The sequence below is a fragment of the Crinia signifera genome, chromosome 11, assembly GCF_055691185.1.
Source record: "Crinia signifera chromosome 11, ASM5569118v1, whole genome shotgun sequence".
Lineage (NCBI taxonomy): Eukaryota > Metazoa > Chordata > Amphibia > Anura > Myobatrachidae > Crinia > Crinia signifera.
In genome coordinates, this window is record NC_139227.1 from 80,761,404 (window position 1) to 80,781,667 (window position 20,264).

General features: G+C 47.9%; 1 protein-coding gene across 1 annotated transcript in view; it reads left to right on the forward strand.

Annotated features, from left to right (window-relative positions):
• Window positions 1-20,264, forward strand: part of DRD4 (dopamine receptor D4) — a 113,548-nt gene that overhangs the window by 61,476 nt on the left and 31,808 nt on the right. The window contains exon 3 of the mRNA XM_083165353.1: window positions 10,507-11,072. Within this exon, the coding sequence (XP_083021479.1) occupies window positions 10,507-11,072 (566 nt within the window). The remainder of the gene's footprint in view (window positions 1-10,506; window positions 11,073-20,264) is intronic.

Consider the following 20,264-nt stretch of genomic DNA (forward strand, 5'->3'; position numbering starts at 1 on the left):
ACAGACACTTCTACAGGCAGGAAAGTTAACTTGGAGAGGAGTGGAGTATAATTTTCCTGACCACCTCTTGCTATAACTGTAAGTTCTCAGATCTTCATAGGGTAGTCAGACAGAGGGTAAAAGCTATTATTATGAGTCATAAAACAGCTACGGCAGTAAAAACACATTTGTAAAAAAAAAAACAGAGAAGTTCATTTTAAGGTAATCTTTATACAGTATTTAAAAAAGAGGTGATTCGCACTTGGGCCATTGTTATTCCTAAACTAATTAGATGTTACACAGATATGAAGTCACTTTGGCCCTTATTCTGGTTGGTGCGGTAATATCCGCGTGCGTTCGTGCCGCCGATGTTTTGTGTCTGCGCATGTGCAGAGTCATCTCTGCGCATGTGCGAGCGGGACGCACGGCCACATTCCGCATGAAATGTGTACACTACAGACAGGGGGTGGAGAGGGGTGTGAAGGGCTGTTTGGGCTCATGGGCGTTCCCATGCAAACGCTGGGCGTACGTATGGTAATGCGGCCGTGACGCACGTGTAGGGGGCGGACATATGACATTGCCGGATGTCAGCTGCCCGCCCAGATCCCTGCTTTTGCACGGAGAAATGCCCGTGTGGTCTGAGGTTGCGGGAGCTGCCTGGCCACTCGGTCCTGCATTCGATGGTCTGCGACCATCGAATGATGGGGGAGGTTCCCTGAGATCAGGGGCGGATTGGCCATTGTATCTACCGGGAACTTTCCCGGGAGGCCGACACTACAGAGAGGCCGCCGCTGCTGAAAGGTGCGCATACGCATGCGCACACTCACACAGTCACGAATGAAGAGTGACAGCCTAGGACTGAGGCCGGGGCTGCTCAGCCGCTCAGCGGCAGGAGGCCTCGCACAGAGCGGAGTAACAGTGAGCTTGCATTGAGCTGCAGATACAGCCACTGACAGGCAGGGGGAGCGCCTCTCAGACTGATGACGTCAGCCTGAGAGGGAAGAGAGAGACGAGGAGCAGCAGCGCTGTGGCCGGGCTGCAGCATTCAGAAAAAAACATGTAAGTCACACTGTGGGCTCTGGGGATGCCAACACTGGTTGGCAACCCTGTTAGGGAATGATCAAAGCACACTGGTGGTGGGGGGCGCCGGGGGTGGGGTGTGGGGGGGGGGGGCAGGGAGGGAGGGGAGAGAGAGATTCTGTGTGTATATGTTCCATGCCTGCATATGGGGGGAAGGGGGTCTGTGACTGCATTAGGACAGACAGGCTCACTGTGACAACTCAGATCCCCCTCCAGCTCAGCTCCCCCATAGGCAGACATGTGACATATTCAGACCCCCCCCCCAGAGGCAGACATATCAGACATGTTCAGATTCTGAATATGTCTAAAATGTCTGCCTATGGGGTGGGGGGAGAATGAGCTGTGCTGGAGGGATGTGACATGTCTGTCTATAGGGGCTGTGCTGGAGGGGTATGTGACATGTCTGCCTATGGGGTGGGGGGCTGTGCTGGAGGGCCTGGGGCATGTGAATATATGGGTCTGCATATTTGTGGGGGGCTGTGCTGGAGGGGGATCTTGATTATGTGACATGTCTGCCTATGGGGGTGAGGGATGTACTCAGGCCCGGCGACAGGGAGGGTCAAAGGGTACAGCTGACCCAGGCACCTGCATTCTCAGGGGCCCCAAAGCATGGCTGCGGCGATGATGCATTCAGCCGCCTACACAGCACCCTACTCAGCCGACCGCCCACTCTACCCTCCTGCCGTGCAAGTTCCTTCACCCACCACCCAGCCACACTGTGGGCATTACATGTATAGGCGTCATTACTACTGCGGGCATTATGTGTATAAGTAGTGTTACTACTGCGGGCATTATGTGTATAAGTAGTGTTACTACTGCGGGTGTTATGTGTATAAGTATCGTTACTACTGTGGGCATTATGTGTATAAGTATAGTTACTACTGCAGGCGTTATTTGTATAAGTATCGTTACTACTGCGGGTGTTATGTGTATAAGTATCATTACTACTGTGGGCATTGCGTGTATAAGTATCGTTACTACTGTGGGCGTTATGTGTATAAGTATCGTTACTACTGTGGGCATTATGTGTATAAGTATCGTTACTACTGTGGGCGTTATGTGTATAAGGGCCAGATGTATTAAGCTTCAAAAGTGATAAAACCGAGAGTGATAAACAGCCATCCAATCAGCTCCTACCTGTTATTATTCAAACTCAACCTGTAACATGACAGGTAGGAGCTGATTGGCTGCTTGTTTATCACTCTCCATTTTATCACTTTTTGAAGCTTGATACATCTGGCCCTAAGTATCGTTACTACTGCTTGCGTTATGTGTATAAGTTTCATTACTATTGCGGGTGTTCTGTGTATAAGCGTTGTTACTACTGTAGGCATTATGTGTATAAGTATCGTTACTATTGCGGGCATTATGTATGCAAGTATCGTTACTACTGCGGGCATTATGTGTATAAGCGTAGTTTCTACTGTGGGCATTGCATGTATAAGTATCATTACTACTGCGGGTGTTATGTGTATAAGCGTTGTTACTACTGTGGGCATTACGTGTATAAGTATCGTTACTACTGCTGGCGTTATGTGTATAAGCGTGGTTACTACTGTGGGCATTATGTGTACAAGTATCGTTACTATTGCGGCCATTATGTGTACAAGTATCGTTACTACTGCGGGCATTATGTGTATAAGTATCGTTACTACTGCTGGCGTTATGTGTATAAGTATCGTTACTACTGCTGGCGTTATGTGTATAAGTATCGTTACTACTGCTGGCGTTATGTGTATAAGCGTAGTTTCTACTGTGGGCATTGCATGTATAAGTATCGTTACTACTGCGGGTGTTATGTGTATAAGCGTTGTTACTACTGTGTGCGTTACGTGTATAAGTATATGCCCAAATGTTATTTTATATTATTTATTGTTACACAATAAATTGTATATTGGACGTTTATTCTGCTCAATATTTTTTTTCATTGGTCTGTAACCAATTATTTGGAAACCCCCCTTTTAAAATCATGTGTTTGCCACTGCCTATACCTTGTTAGTAAGCAGCGCTGCAGCAGTACACAGCATCAGTGTCTGCTCTGATGTACTGCAGCACTAAATTAGTGATAATAAATAAGTGTGCTGTACGTCCCAATATTTTTATTTCATTTATTTACCATTTTTTAAATACGTTCTTGGAAGTGGCATATTCAATAATATGGGACGAGGAACTTTTGTCACTCCAGCTGTTGTTGAAATACACTTAACAACATGTCAGTTTTGCTATTAAAACTGTTGCAAGGCATGCTGGAATGTGTAGTTCAACAACAGCTGGAGTGCCAAAGGTTCCTCACTCATACTGTATATTCCAAAATGTTTTCCTTTGATAGGGCCTGGGCCAATTATCATTAATGTGGGTGTTAGAGTCAGAGGAGAGTGCAAAATACCTATATGCCCTATATATCCTGTCTCTGCAGATGGGGGCCCCTTCAAAACCTTGCTATGGGGCCCGAAAAAGTTCTAGTTACGGCCTTGGGCTGCCCCTTCCAAAAATGTCTGCTGGTCATAGAGGAGGGCTGCAGCGTATGGCGAGCCGCAGCAACTTCTACTCCCATGTGCCTTTGTGGAGTCAGTCTGTCTTCAGGCACTGAGAAACAGCCACCACCCTCCTATATCCAGTCCCCCCCACAGAACACCGAGCTCAGACCCCAGAGCGGTAATCCCCCTGGGCAACAAGCATGTAACCCCCCCCCCATGGCAAGGAGTATAAATCCCCTGACAGCAATCATGTAATCCCCTGGGAATGAGGATGTATATCCTGGCAACAAGCATGCAACCCCTGACATTGCATATGTAGCCCCTAGTAATAAGCATGTAGGTAAGTGGCACTTACAGTATGTGGCATAATATGTGATGAGCATTACAGTGTATGGTATAATGTGTAATGGGCATTATGGCATGTTGTATTGTATGTAAGGGGCATTCTTGTGTGTGGTATAATGTGTAATAGCATTACAGTGTGCGGCATAATGTGTAATGGGCATCATGGTGTGTGAATGTGTAATGAGCATTACAGTATGTGAATGTGTAAAGGGCACTAGTGTGTAATGGGCTTTAAATTTGAAGTAAACAAAACAAGCCACAATGTGTTTTTTGTGTGTGTGTTTGGGGGCCCAAACCATATTTTTGAACCTGGGCCCACAATTCGCTTGTTCCGCCTCTGGAGGGGCCAGTGCAGTGGATAGCGTTGCTGCATGCGGCGTGGACGGCTGCTGATCGGCAATGGCCTGGAACTCATTTTATTTTATATAACATAGATGGCCTGGAGAGGAGGCAGGACAGTAGCCGCTTGGTGAGAGGCCGCATCCAGTAGCAGGCAGGGCACTGTTCGCCGGGGAGTGCACTGGGAGGAGGCGGGGCAGCGGACTCTGGAGTGACAGTCTCACTCTGAGTGTGATTGTATGTGCGTTGGGACGTCATGACGTCACCGCGCACATTACAAGAGGCGCAAACTGTGCTGGGGCAGGGTGGGAGGATCAGAACGGAAGAAGCCTGTGTTTCGCAGCAGTTGGAGTCCTCAGTCGTGGCTCCTGCTCCCCTGAGTCCTGCTCCGAGTCCGCTCACAGCAGCAGAAGACTACTCTCAGCAGTCCAATGGCTGTGGCATCAACTAACTGTGCAATAGCATGAGGGAGGGATGGGATCAATAGGAACAGTGTATGCATGCATGTATGTATTAGAACGGTGTATGTATGTATGAGAGTTGCGGTGTTGTATGTAAAACAGTGGTGTATGTATGTATGAGAGTGGCGGTGTTGTATGTAAGACAGCGGTTTATGTATGAGATTGGTGTATGTATGAATGTATGTATGTACAGTATGTATGAGAGTGGAGGAGTATGTATGATAGCGATGTATGTTTTAATACAGGATTACGGTTAAAAAAAAGTCTGCAGTAAGTTGCTTTGTGGACTAGCATTAAAATCATCGGTATCACTAACATCGGTTCTTGTATGGCACTAGCCATAGTGCCGTAGTGTAGTTGTTAGTTGGGCGGGCCGGGGGCCCGGAACCAGCAAGCCTGGTAGGCCATTGTTGCATGTGGTATACTATGTAATGGGTGTGTGACGTGTGATTGGCATTATGGTGTGAAATTTTGGCGAGCGCCTGCGGCGCGCACTATCCCAGTTGTCCCTGCTTTACAAAAATGTGTAAAGCCCTGACATGATGTGTAATGTGCATTACGGGGTGTGGCATTAGTTTTGCCTGTCAACAATTTATCTAAGTATAGTGATGTAATAATCCCGCCTAGTGTTATATTGGCTCCGCCCTTTATTGATTTGTTGCCGCCCACATGAGGCCACTTTCAGAAATTTTCCAGGGCCACTTTTAGTTCCCAATCCGCCCCTGCCTGAGATGGAGGAGGTGTATTCATGAGAAATACACGTGCGGTCCGTTCGGACAGCTTCTTACCGCGTACGGACGGAGTTGGCGATCCGTATGGAAGGCGGGGTTTAGGACGCACGGTGCTGGCCGCATATTCGGATCCGGCCGCACCGATCAGAATAAGGGCCTTTATGAGTACCCTAATGATTGTAGCTGGTTATTTATTAATAATAATAATAATGTTATTTATATAGCACTTTTCTCCTAATAGGACTCACAGTGCTTGCATTAGCCTTTTAGAGCACAAAATACAAAACAAAGTGAACAACTTAACAAGGGACATTAGTGAAATGCTTGGGTGAACAGGAAAGTCTTGAGTATATTTTTGAATGTTTCCAGAGTGGAAGCTTCTCGAACTGAGCGGGGAAGTCAGTTCCATAGAGTTGGAGCCACAGATTAATTCAGGGAAATTATGGGTATTGTTAGTAGTCCTTCATCAACTGACCGCAGTAATCGAGTGGGACAATAAGGGATCAGAAGCCGCTGCAGGTACCTTGGGCCCTGGTCATGTAGAGCTTTAAAAGTCAGTAAGCCATTCTTGAAAATTATTCACCATCTTATAGGCAGCCAGTGAAGGGAGTACAGAATGGGTGTTATGTGGCGGGAACGGAGCTGATTGGATAATAGCCTGGCAGCTGTATTTTGTACCATCTGCAAGCGGTGCAATTATTTTGCTGGGAGACCGAGGTAGAGGGTATTGCAGTAGTCTAGGTGTGATGATATAAATGCATGTATGACTTTAGGCAGGTCTTCTGAGGGAATTAAGTGCTTGATTCTGGCTATATTCCTTATATGATAGAATGAGGATTTCATTGTGGCTGATACCTATTTAGATGATGAATGAACTACCAAAAAGGAATATATTACCATATTATCTATAGGTACTCTTTACCTAGAAGGGCGCCCGTCGCGGGCATCACGGGTACATTTATGTATGGCCGCGACGCGACCGACGCGATGCCCGCGATTTCCCATTGAAACCAATGTTAAACATGGAAATCGTGTCGGTCGCGTCCGGCCATAAATTTACCCGCGATGCCCGCGACGCGATGCTCCCGATTTCCCATAGGAATCAATGTTAAAAGGCGCGATGGACCCGATTTTACTGTTAAATGGCTCAATCCACCCGATTTGGCCATAGGAATCAATGTTAAATGGGCCACAGAGCCCATTAACCCTTAAATGTCCCCCCAAATTTTTAACGCCACCCCACGATCCACGCCAACCCGAAGCGTGGCGAGCGCAGCGAGCCCGCGAGGGGCGGCGGTACGCGTCCTCCGACCTTTTCATGCCCTACTATCCACTAGGGCGTGGTGTGAGAATATAATAGTGTGGCGAGCGCAGCGAGCCACCGAGCCCGAAGCGTGGCGAGCGCAGCGAGCCCCGCGAGGGGACGCGGATACCTTCACAGTTATGCGCGTCCCCTCGCGGGCTTCACAGGTGTCCGTGGCGAGGCGGACACCTGTGAAGCCCGCGAGGGGACGCGTCTACCTGTGAAGGTATCCGCGTCCCCTCGTGGGGCTCGCTGCGCTCGCCACGCTTCGGGCTCGGTGGCTCGCTGCGCTCGCCACACTATTATATTCTCACACCACGCCCTAGTGGATAGTAGGGCATGAAAAGGTCGGAGGACGCGTACCGCCGCCCCTCGCGGGCTCGCTGCGCTCGCCACGCTTCAGGTTGGCGTGGATCGTGGGGTGGCGTTAAAAATTTGGGGGGACATTTAAGGGTTAATTTGGCCTATTTGGACCCAAATCGGGTCCATTGAGGCATTTAACAGTAAAATCGCGGTCAATCTGCCGTTTTAACATTGTTCCCTATGGGAAAATCGCGGTGATCGCGGTCATCGTGGGCATCGCGGCCATCCCGATTTACCCGCGATGCCCGCGATGACCGCGATTTTTACCCCCGACGACCGCGATTTCAATCGCTGGCGCCGTTCTAGGTAAAGAGTACCTATCTATATAGCTGATGTACATTCAGGATGCAAGGCACTTATTTATTTATTTATTAACAGGTTCTTATATAGCGCACACAGATTCTGCAGCGCTTTACAGAGCATAGTTATAATCAAAAACACATAACAAATTACAACACAAGACCGTTTAGGACAAGTACATGGTTAATATGGATAGTTGCACCAGGGGACAGGACACTGAAGCAATTATCAGGGTGGCAAAGGTTTATATATTCTAAGAAAGGCACATAAGGAGAGAGGGCCCTGCTCGTGAGAGCTTACATTCTAAAGGGGAGGGTTAGACAGACTGGGGTGACACAGAAGGTGAAGAAGTGAGCATAAACAGGCTAGGATGAGAGATTGTCAGGTTTTATGCATGACTTGCAGACTAATACCCCAATTCCACCAAAATACCAGGTCCAATGGTTCCAATTCAGGTCAGACCCTGGAAAGATTTCTTTCACACTGCTGTTCCAACGCAGGTTACTTCTGGGATGGATCTTTTCTCCCAGTGCTTATCATTTATAAGCCCTGGGAAATCCAAATTTCCTATGCATCGTGGGGGAAGCTGCCTGTCCAGGAGCTGTCTATCACAGCTGTTACCGGGGAGTCGAACAGACAGATTAAGCGGGATGGGGTAAAAACCAGAATGGTCTGGACCATACGGGGAGACTCTAATTTCTCCATCCATAAGGGGAGCCGTCATAGACACCGTTCTATTGTTACCTAATACCCTGATACAGGGGTGTCCAAACTTTTTTGCGACGAGGGCCAGATTTGGTGAAGTGTAAATGTGTGGGGGCCGACCATTCAGCCTGACATTCTTTGAATCATTAATCACATCAGAATGGTCCCCCACTCTGACCCCATTCACTCTATGTCCCCCAGCCTGCCCCTTCGCTGTATTTCCCCCAGCCTGCCCCCATTCACTGTATGTCCCCAGCCTGCCCCTCCTTCACTGTATGTCCCCCACTCACTGTATGTTCCCCTCTCTGCACCCATTCACTCTGTCCCCCAGCCTGCCCCCCTTCTCTTAATGTCCATCAGTACCTCCATTCATTGTATGTCCAAAGCCTGACCCTCCTTCACTGTATGACTCCCATTCACTGTGTACCCCACTCTACCCCCATTCACTGTATGTCCCCCAGCCTGCCCCTGCTCCCCCTTCTCTGAATGGCCATCACTGTCTCCATTCACTGTATGTCCCCCAGCCTGACCCTCCTTCACTGTATGTCCCCCAATCTGCCCTCATTCACTGTATGTCCCCCAGCCTGACCCTCCTTCACTGTATGTCCCACACTCTGCCCCCTCCCTTCTCTGTATGTTTCCCAGCCCCTTGTGTGTGCCAGAGGAAAGAGAGGCAAAGCAGGCACTGCAAGGACAGGAGATGCTTGGGCTCCCGCTGCTGCCCTCCTCCGCTCTACATGTTACGGGAGAAAGCTTCCCCCTTGCTGTCACTGTGATTGTGGAGTAGGGTGATATATACAATTGCAGCAGCAGGGGTAGGACGCCAAACCCATCTGACTGTGGTGGCCGGCACCTCCTCACTGCAGCAGACAGCAAGGTAAAGGCGCGCTCGCCGGGGCCCCACCTTTAGTGTCCTGTGCTGTTCTTCCCACATCTGATGCTCTGCCCGCTTCCAGCTGGAGGCTGCGGGCCGCTTGAAATGACAGCACGGGCCATTTATGATATCTTTATTGTTTCATGTGATTGCAAGCAATTTGGGAGCTCATACTATTAAATCTGGCAATCTGTACTCAGATTTCAGAGCACTGGAAGAAATGGTGACATCTACTTGCTGCAACTACTGTTCGCAATTCATGGTTTCTGGACAACTAGTTAAAAGCCCATCAAAATGACGCTTCTGCAATGTACTTTCACTTTGAGCTGTGACCGTTTTAACTTTCACTTTGAGCCGTGACAGTATTTAGCCCCAAAACTCACCACCCCACCCCCAGTCCCCAGGGCCGGTGCTAGGGTGTCCGGCGCCCTCCTGCAAACCATAAATTTTGCGCCCTTTCACATTGCCATTGCAACAAGCTGCAGCCCGATTGTGGAAGCGTATGCAACATGCGATCCTATGAAGGATCTCGGGTGCATGTACATGTATGAATACACCATCTCAAAATGTTGCAGGCACTAAAGGTGCCCATACACGCTTCGAGAATGGCATACGTTATAAACTAGATCACATCGCATTGCACGGCATGCATGCAATGTGTGTGCGAAGTGATCCGAAAGCAGTAAAAAAAGTATGTGCAGCACATACTTTTTGTACTGTGCGATGCGATGCCTGCAGGAGCGCACATCGCATCGCACGCTGCTATTGCAGCGTGTATGGCCACCTTTAGGCACATAACCCAGACCATTATTTAAAAAGTGTCTAAAACAGGCAATGAAGAGCCGCGGGCACATGGAAGCAGCAGTGGCTGGATATCGGCTGCCCATCCCCAAAAAAAAACTTGGCCTGCCAGGGGGTTTCTATGTGGCCAGAAACCTCCCCTGCGTGCGCCACTGAGTGTCCCTGCAAAAATTGCTTTCACTTTTCTGTTATGACATCTTTTAGCACACAAAAGATGTTATTTGGAATGCATGTAAATAGAACTGTCATAAAAACCTTCTGCATATACTGTACAGTAGCATATTTGCACACTCTCCCTGGATGCCCAGGAATCACCCAAATTTCAAGCAAATCTCCTGCTGGCTCGGGATAGTAAACCAGCCTTCCTCATCCCATGCACTTCGCCAGTGAAGTGGTTGATGCAGGGGCTTGATGTAGCTGTTTGCAGTGTATTGTGACTCCGCCTACCTGCTGCTCATTGGCACAAGATGTATTGAGCGGAGAGTGCAGGACCACCATGAAGCAATTTCCAGGCAACTCCCACCTGGATCTTTCCCTCATGGGTCTTCCTGAGAGCTAGTTTTAAATGTCGGCAAGTATGCTGTATAGATAAGTGGCATTGTCCATAGCAACTAATCCGATTTTTGCATTACTACATGGCAGTAAAAATAATATTATTTCATTAATTAAAGTATTTTCATAAATGTTCCTCAATATAAATTGTTTATAGTTACTTTTAATTAACAAAATATTGTTCTCTATTATTCAGGTTTATAGCTGTGTCCATCCCCTTGAACTACAACAGGCGGCAGGTGGATAACCGCCAGCTGTTCCTTATCTCCACCACATGGATATTTGCCTTTGCTGTGGCTTCCCCGGTCATTTTTGGACTTAACAATGTTAAAGACCGGGATCCGAGCGAGTGTAAGCTGGAAGACAATAATTATGTGGTTTACTCCTCTGTGTGCTCTTTTTTTATACCATGTCCAATAATGGTAGTTCTTTATTGCGCCATGTTCCACGGACTCCGCAAATGGGAAGAAGCCAGGAAGACCAAGTTACGGAGCCACATGTCCCCTATACGTAAACCACCAAGTCAGACTTTAATATTTGATCGGATTGATCGGTTGCCTGCAGACAGAAAGCTGGACGATAGTCAACTCTACGACGACCCAGATTGCCCGTTCTCCAAAGCCTATGTGGATAATGGCCATGGGATACAAGCAGTAGCCTACCCTCAACTCAAATACTCCTCAAACACTGTGCCAGAAAGGAAGCACTCAAAGATCAATGGGCGGGAGAGAAAAGCTATGAGGGTGCTCCCAGTTGTTGTGGGTGAGTTTATAGTTTGATATATATTAATCCTTTATAAATATGATGTCAGCAAGTGTCTGTTGAGCTGTTCAGGGAAACAATTACTTTGTAAACATAACCACTTCACTAAACAAAGTACACAAAGAACAATATAATGGGATCAAGTAAACAGTGAATTAAGATTTAAAAAAAAATACAGTGACAATAGAACGTTCTCAGTGATGCACTACCATGGGGTGGGAAGACAGAAACGGTCCTTGACAATAATCATGGATGGAAGTGCAAAGGAGACATGGATAGAGCCAGGAGAACATAAATAGGGTGTGGTATAGGGCTCCGACACTGGGGATCCCGACAATTGGGATCCCGACTGCCGGTGCTCCGACAGGGGGCAAGCACAAAGAAGCCCCTATAGGGCCCGATGGCTCACTACGCTCGCCACAGGTTATATTCTCCCTCTATGGAGGTTGTGGACCCCCACAAGGGAGAATAGCCCCTGCGTGTCAGGATCCCCCCTACCAGAGCACCGACAGTCGGGATACTGACTGTCGGGATCCCCACTGTCGGAGTGTCATCCGGCACCCCATAAATAAGTGATAATCTTGTTGTGTTCATGTGTATACTGGAATATTTGATCTGCAGTATGCAGGAAAACCTCTTTCCAATGTAGAGCTGTCCCAATGATGTACAGTATATACTTCTGGGCTAATGCCATGGGGATTCAAATATACATGCACTCCCAGTGGAGAGGGATCCTTCAGATCCTTCTCCATACATTTTTTATTTTTGTAGTCAACTCTAATGCTGTCATTACCTAATGGGCACAAGCTTTTGAAAGCTATGCTTTCCAGAGCTTGATACATACAGCAACATCCCAGCCCTGTAGAATCCTATGGGGATAGCTGTGCAACGGGGCCTTTTTATTACATATGAGGATCCATATGTATTGTGGTTAGACTTGGGAAAAAACTCACACACTTTAAATGTACAGGGAACATTTAAGCAATGCTCCAATCTACAGATGGTACTGATACAGTTTCTGCTGTATGGGTGTCTGCGCTGTCACAAAGACAAATGTCAGATATGGAAGGGAAATTTTCATTAGAAAGTAAGGTTGCTTTTATTTAAATACAATACTGAATACATTTGCACTATAATGGAAAAGACACGATGCTGAGTCGGTCACATATCGAGATGCTGCAAACTCAAACACAGTCAGTGGCTGATTCATGGGGGGGGCACCCGGCACGTTCCCCCCTGTCATTCATTTTGTAGCTGAGGACCAGGGCTTTCCAACGAGCCCAGCCCCGTGTCTCTAGCCCCCCGGGAACCAGAGATATCGGCTGGCAAAGCTGTAACGTTTTTTCCCCATAGGATAATATGGGACCCGTCAGTTCCGACCCCCACCCGGTTCCGACGGCTGCCAGTTCCCCCCCTGGCATCACAGAAGCTTGTGGTTTATCTCATTCAATTCAAAATCCTGGGCCTTCAATATCGGTCAATCGGTTCCAGAGATATTACGTGTAAACTAATTTTTTTTATTTTCGAAATGTAATTTCATGGCTGTTCATGTTCTTTGAGGGCAGATTAATCTGGAACCAATGGTTCCAGTTTCACTGGACCAAAATCATTCAAAGCCCACTCAAAAGTTCTTCAATATGATACTTGTCTCATGTAAATGGATCAGTTGGTTCCGAAGATATAGCCGGTTAAATAAGATAACTGGTTAAAGGGGGGGGGAGGGGTGGTTTTCTCTCCCCCCTCACACCAGAAAATGCAGGGACTAGGCTGGTGTAAAAGGGGCCAACCTGGGAATGCATTTTTTGGTGTGAAAGGGGTATTATTTCAAATAGCAGGGACCTGCAGTGCTCTGAATTTTGTCACAATCCGTGTGGCATTATGTGAATTTTGGCTCAATACGTCTGGCATTATGTGAATTTTGTCTCAATCCGTGTGGCATTATGTGAATTTTGGCTCAATCCATGTGGCATTATGTGAATTTTGACACAATCCATGTGGTACTATTTGAATTTTGGATCAATCCATGTGGCATTATGTGAATTTTGGCTCAATCCGTGTGGCATTATGTGAATTTTGGCTCATTCCATTTGGCATCATGTGTAATAAAGGTGCATACACACTGTACAATTTTTTTGACCAATTTGGTTGAAAGACATTTCCATTGAACCCAGTGTCCTGGACGAAAGATGTTGACAAAAGATATTGTCAACAAACAAACGATGAATGATGATGCGCATACCCGCCAGTTGTTCATCAAGATTGTTCATCAACTGTGCATGCAGCTCAATTTGAATATCTTTCAAAAGAGCCTATAAACTGTAGCTAGATCTTTCTTCTTTCGTCTGTCGTCAATATTTTTTGTCAATATCTTTAGTCCAGGACACTGGGTTCAATGGAAATGTCTTTCAACCAAATTGGTCAAAAAAATTGTACAGTGTGTATGCACCCTAAGGGACAAGTATAATGGGGTCTAGTATTTTGTTGCATAATGTGTAGAAGTTGTATATGGTGTTGTACACTACACTCAAGGACACGCCCCCTGTTGAGTGGCCACACCCCATTTTACGGAGCGCGCCTTCGGCGCACGCACAACTACATCCTTCACTTTTGTCACCATGGTGGGCCTGCATACTTTAAATGCCAGGGCCTATTTTTAATCCCATTCCCACCCTCTCTCTGCTGCTCTCTTAGCATGTACACTGGCACCACTAACACCGCCCCTCCCCCACCTAAACCCTCTTTTATCATGGTGCCCCCCCTGTCATTTTATCCTGGATCCGCCCCTGAACACAGTGGCATATGTGTAAGGCATATTCAACAAGTGTGCTAAGTGACCACTCAATAGCGTAGAGAATGTATAGAGATGTGGCTTTGCACAGTGCTAGTAATAAATGTTAATGTCATATTTCCTTATTTGTATTCCATATAATGTGTAGTGTTCCCTCTAGGATTTTTTGCGGGCAGGCGCCAGGGGCGGACCGGGCCGGCCGACTTCACCGCTGTGGGCTGTCCCGGGCCGCCGACGTCACAAAAGAGACATGCCCAGGCTGTGACGTCATCAAAGGGGGCGGGCCCAGCCACCGCCGTCACCAAAGGGGGTGGGCCCACCGAAGTCGCTGTGCTGGCGGGGAAGCTTCCCCGTGCGGTGTGTCGGGCAGACACCAGGCTGTTTTAGCAGGGCGCTGTTTGCCCTTTAAAAATCGGGCAGGGCGCAGCGCCCCGCTAAAACAGCCTAGTGGGAACACTAATGTAGTTAAGTGCAAGAAAGAATATTGTCTAGATCATTATTGTTAATAATAATCAAGACACACACACACATGCTCCCATACACTGGCATGAGATGGGGGGGGGGGGAGGGTAATGATTCCCTGGGCATGTAGGGGCCCGGGGGTCTTATGTGCCCCCCCCCCCCCCCCACACACACACACACACACACCACCCCCTCCCAGTATCCTTACCTTGCTCTGGTAAGCATGTCTCTCCTCTTCAACTGTGCCATCAAGTATCATATTTGGGGAGATGGTGCAGCACAGTGAAGGTAAAATCTATTGAGCTGTGCCATGGTCTTTGCTATAGAAGTGCACATGTACCATTGTCCCAGTTATTATATCACAGTGATGATGCTGGCTGTGGTGGAGGGAGCAAGAAATGCTGCTAATGTGCATCCTTTCCAGCTGCCACGCAATTTCTTTTTTGGTCGTGCCTTATGCTGGCCAGTGTATAAATCAGACCTCTGTCTGATCTTATGGCTAGTTATAAAGCAGCCATCTAATATTGAGGCATATTTACTTATACAGTATGTGTGTATGTGTTTGTGTTAAGGCCCCCATAAATTGGCACGATTTTGGGCGATTCTGACTATACGGGCTGTCAAATCGGCCCAAAATGGGGTCAGTTTGATGTCCCCTTAGGTCCGATGATTAGTTCGTGCGCATCAGACTTGAGTCGGTGGTCGGACCTGCTAGCCTACCCGACCTTGGACCTCCCACCTGGCAGCGGGCCGGACGGAGAGCAAGGTCACATGTGAACCATCACAACATATTGTGATGGATGGCATGCGTCCCTGCCGCCCGGGAAGAGACATCGCAACAGTGTATGGCCACCTCTAATCTAGTGTACAAACCAGAACTCCAGTGTGATGGCTAGTGTATCACAAAGTCCTCCAGTGTGATGGCTAGTGTATCACAAAGTCCTCCAGTGTGATGGCTAGTGTATCACAAAGTCCTCCAGTGTGATGGCTAGCACATACCGGAGGCCTCGATTCTTGAGGTTAATGTATCCGGCTTACCACAAATCTTTAGACTAGGTTTTTTGTTTTTGTTTTGTTTTTTAAAGTTTTTTATTGAGAGGTAAAATATCAATACAAAACAAAAATATTACGTACAAACAATACAATTAGATCCATTAATCCTGAAATTAAGACTAGTTTTTAAACTAGTTTATTGGTAGCTAGTGTATAAAGAACCCTCCAATTAGGTGGTAAGTGTATAATGCGTGTCTACCCAAAAGAGTGTCACCGTTACCTGCAAGCACTCCAGACCTGACCTATTTTTTTCTCCTTTTATTCTGAAGCTCATTAGGTGGCCTTTGAATTCACTAATGCTTCCATTATACTGCTATATAATACTCCTAGAAAAAATGCTTTCTATCTGTATCACATCACAGCTGTATGCTAGAATTACTTATATGTGACTGGGGATTTCCATATCCGTCAAATATTACAATATGTATTGATATTTGGCAAAACATCAATATATACAGGCCTCTTCGTTGCCGCCAGCGCGCCATCTGCTGGTATCTGGTGGATGGCGAGCCAGTGGACAAGCGGCAGACGTGAACAAGCGAGCATCTCACACGGTTGCGCGTCCTACATGCATGTGCCCCATTCGGTGGATGGTGGGGATGACGGATGGTGATTGGCTCACCGGGAGCCACTCAGATGAGAGCAGGTCCATCTGTATCTGTGCATCAAAGGATTACATTGGGATGCCCCTTTTAGACACATATGCAAGGATGCGCAGTAGCAGTAGCTACAATAGGTGCAGCAGGTGCAGCTGCTTTGGGGCCCAGAGTTTAGAGGGGCCTTCTTCGCTGTCACAGTTAGTTACGACCGTGAAACTGTTCATTGTAATGCAATATAAAATAAACCGGAGGGCATTATAATGTTATATTATATGAACTGGGGGAATGTGATATGGCACACTATGAACTAGGGCACTACTAGGTGGCATAACATTAAATAGGGCACTACTATGCTTCTGGAAATTAACTAGGGCATTACTGTGGGGCATAACAATAAATAAGGCACTGCTATGGTTCAGGAAATTAACTAAGGCACTACTGTGGGGCATAACATTTAATAAGGCACTAGTATGGTTCAGGAAATTAACTAGGGCACTACTGTGGGGCATAAAATGAATAACTGCTGCAGATAGGTGTCTATCCAAAGGCATTTGGACAGCGGCTCCGTTATTATGTTGCTGTGGGGATCACAAAGTTCTGGCTACGCCCTGCACATATTACATGGACCATATTACCAGGACCATACCCTATTACCAGGACCATATTAAAAATGGGCAGACTAGAGCTACAGATCCATGTTTCCAGAGCTCTACCCATGCTTAACAGACACTGGCACAGTTTCAGTGCCTACTAGCAACTGTGCCATGGAGAGAGGAAGGGTCCTGCATGGAGAACCCTAATAATTGTTTGTTCCATCCCTCACTAAAATGATGACTCTGCAAAATAACCTTTGCTCTCTATAAGCAGTATTTGTAAAGGTTATGACACATGTTAAAAGTAAAATTAACGGTAATGAAAGTGTTTCAGCAATGATGATTATTTTATATTTTATTATATGGTTAAAGTGGTACAAATCTAACTTGTCATTCATTCTAGGGCTGTAATGTTAAGCAGACATAGAGTTAATGCAGAAGCCAGCTGTTTGAACAGACACCTGCTACGCACCAAGTGCATTTTGGGAAACAGACGCCCTACCAGATGGCAGCAAAGGGTGAAATGCCAGACTTTGTTAAAGCCAATGATGCTTTGCAGATGACTGCGCGTAAATGGATTAGTTTGACCCCTTACTTACTATAATAGACACTGAATTTGTAATCGGTACATTTATCACCAGAAATACGGGCAGTGTAACCACAGACAGATGTAACATGTGCTGAGTAAGATTTAGGAGTTATTTTGTTTCTTTGCAGGGCAGGGGCGGATTGGCAATTAAAACCAGCCCGGGAAATACCTTGAAGCAGCCCTAATGGGGGGGCAGTGATGTTGCGCGCCGGAGGCGCGGTCGATTTTTTTGGGGGTGTGGCCTATCCATATGGGGATGTGGCCTATTTCAATGAGGCCACGCCCAATTTTTGCCACTGTGGGGGCATGGCTAGTGGCTCTCTGAGCTGCTGGCTATTTCCCCAGCCCCTCACGCAGAGTGTGAGGGGGGCATGGTAGCACAAGATGCAGGGTAGGAGGGGGAATGCAGAGTGGCAGAGAATGCAGGGAGGGGAGTCGCAAAGTGGTGGAGGATGCAGGGAGGGGAGACGCAGAGTGGGGTTGGTTGCATGGTGGCAGAGGATACAGGGAGGGGGGACGCAGGGTGGCAGGGGATGCAGGGAGGGGACTCACAAAGTGGTGGAGGATGCAGGGAGGGGAGACAGTGATGGCCATTATACATATGCCACACACCATGATGCCCATTATACATATGCCACACACCGTAATGCCCATTATACACAGGCTGCTCCCCCTGTATAATAATAACAGGACACCACAGGCTGCTCCCCATGTATAATAATAATAACAACAGAAGGACACTACAGGCTGCTGCCTGCTGAGGATCAGATCATGCACTCACAAGGGGCAATTGCCAGCCATCCTCAGGACCGCGGGAGCAGCTGCGTGCGGCCGCGCATGCGCACCAGCCCTCCCGCGGCCATTTTGACTTTGGTTAGAGCTGAGGCTGACTTTGGTTAGAGCTGAGGCTGGGGCCATCTTTGTGAAAATCGGTACACTATAGAAAAGGGGGCGTGGTCATGGGTAAAGAGGTAGTGGCCACAGGTAAAGGGGACGTGGCCATGTTCCCTTTTTCGATCATAACATATCACAATCATTAAATTCTGCATAGTCAGATCTTCTGTGGAAACAATTTTATACATTGCCTAGGCTGCTGCACAGTCTGAGTGACTGACAATAGTGAGTCCCCCCACCTGATTTGCAGGGTGTATGTGAGGAGGGGGGAGATGCACAGTAATAATAGGGGTGATCATAGGGATGGGAGCCTGGGGGCAGCAGTACCGGGCTGGCCCTGTCCAATGAGCAGGGCTGATGCTGGGGACTGTCACTTCACATCTCCCCCAGCAGCACAGCGAGCTCTCCGCAATCCATCAGTGCGGGGCAGCAGCAGCCGGGCATGAGTGTGTGTCACTGAGACGCCTGTGTGCCAGCCTACCCTCCTGGGTTCATGTACCCACCCCTGCCCGCCTGCCGATCCCCCCACCAACTGGCCCACCGCCTCCCTACGATTACATGCACTGAGTGGCCTAGTCACCACTCACCTCCCGGCTACTTGCAGGTCGCTCTGGACTGGAGGTGGCAGCAGCGGCGATGGTGATGAGCGGGGGACGGGGGGCTGGCGGCGATAGTGATGCGCGCCGGGGGCTTCCTCCCGGCGTCCAGCCAGCGTTCCAGTATCCGCCGCTCCGGCGGGGATCTTGAATCAGGCTGCGGGAGGAGCTGTGCGCACATGCGCAGCAGCCCTCCCGCGGCCATGTTTGATTTGGGCAAAGTGCTGCGGCCGCTTCCCACGGCCCAGCCAGCCCAGGGGCGAGCGCTGCTGGCCCCTTTTTTAGAGTTTTGGTCCGGCCCACCGGGAAATGCCCCGGTTTCCCGGTGGGCCAATCCACCCCTGTTGCAGGGTAAATACTGGCTGCTTTATTCTTATGTAGCCCATACACTAGTACAATATTGCATACAATCCTTCGATTTCGACCGTATCTGTGCGATAATATTTCCCCCAGTGCCATGCGCGGGCCTGCTGGTCGCATCTAAATATATTATGTCCAGCACATAATATTTAATAATATAATATTTAGTGGGAACCTGAGCGCTGGCGGTGGGTGACGGTGAAGCGGGGACCAGAGCGGTGGAGCAGCTGTGCTGTGAAGGAGTGCTGGCGGCGGCAGGACTCTGCAATGGCATCAGAATATTAAAATGATTTAAAACACTGGGCGGGTCTCACATTCAGGTGGCCGCTGGTTTCTCTCTCAGCCAATCAGATGGCTGCCCAGTTTTAAATTATTTTTTCAGATTCTGCTGCTACCGCTGTTGAGCCCCAACACCGCCAGTGCTCCTTCACAGCACTGCATCCCCCCCACTCCGGTCCCCGCTCCATTGCCACTAGTGCTTCAGTGCCAGCTCCACCGCCACCCCTCTTCAACCACCATTGGATGCTGGAGAAAACACACTGGGCACCACAACATGCGATCGGATGTGATGCAACGTCGCATTGCAATGTTGTATTGCATCCGATCGCATAAATGTATGGGCACCATTACACTTCAATTCAGATTTCAGTTTGAACACATCCCACCCAAATCTAGCTCTCTGCACCTGTTACATCTGCCTCACCTGCAATGAAGCATGGTTTTGTCCATCTTCAAAAATTGCAGCCTTGCTACCAGGTCTGATTTGGGCCCAATTGTAGCAATGTGTCCTTTCTATTGATACTGTACCAGCCATCAGTCATGAATTTGTGCATACAAATGGCATATTTCCTAACTCAGAATGCATATGGACTTGTCCAGTATGGGTATCATTTGTGGGGTAAATTGGTGTAATGTCATTTGCCCCAGTTTATGCAGTTGAGAATGTGGGTAGGTATGAGGTTCCTAGGGTCAGGCATTTATACCTGGAAACACATAAAATACACATGCAGCATCTGTGCAGCTACTCTACTGTAGGCCAAAGCCATCTTCAGATGGTGCATCAGCTAATAGGGCCAAGCCCCAGAATGTTTCACATTATGGAGCTTGGTAAATCTAACTGGATAGCAGTTGCCATAGAAACGTAGTACAATCGCTATTGGAAATAGAGGCACTGCCAAAGATATCCCAGAAATCTGCTGCAGTCCCTCCATGGTAAATACTAGGAATCCTTAATAATTGTGGGTACCCCCCAAAACGT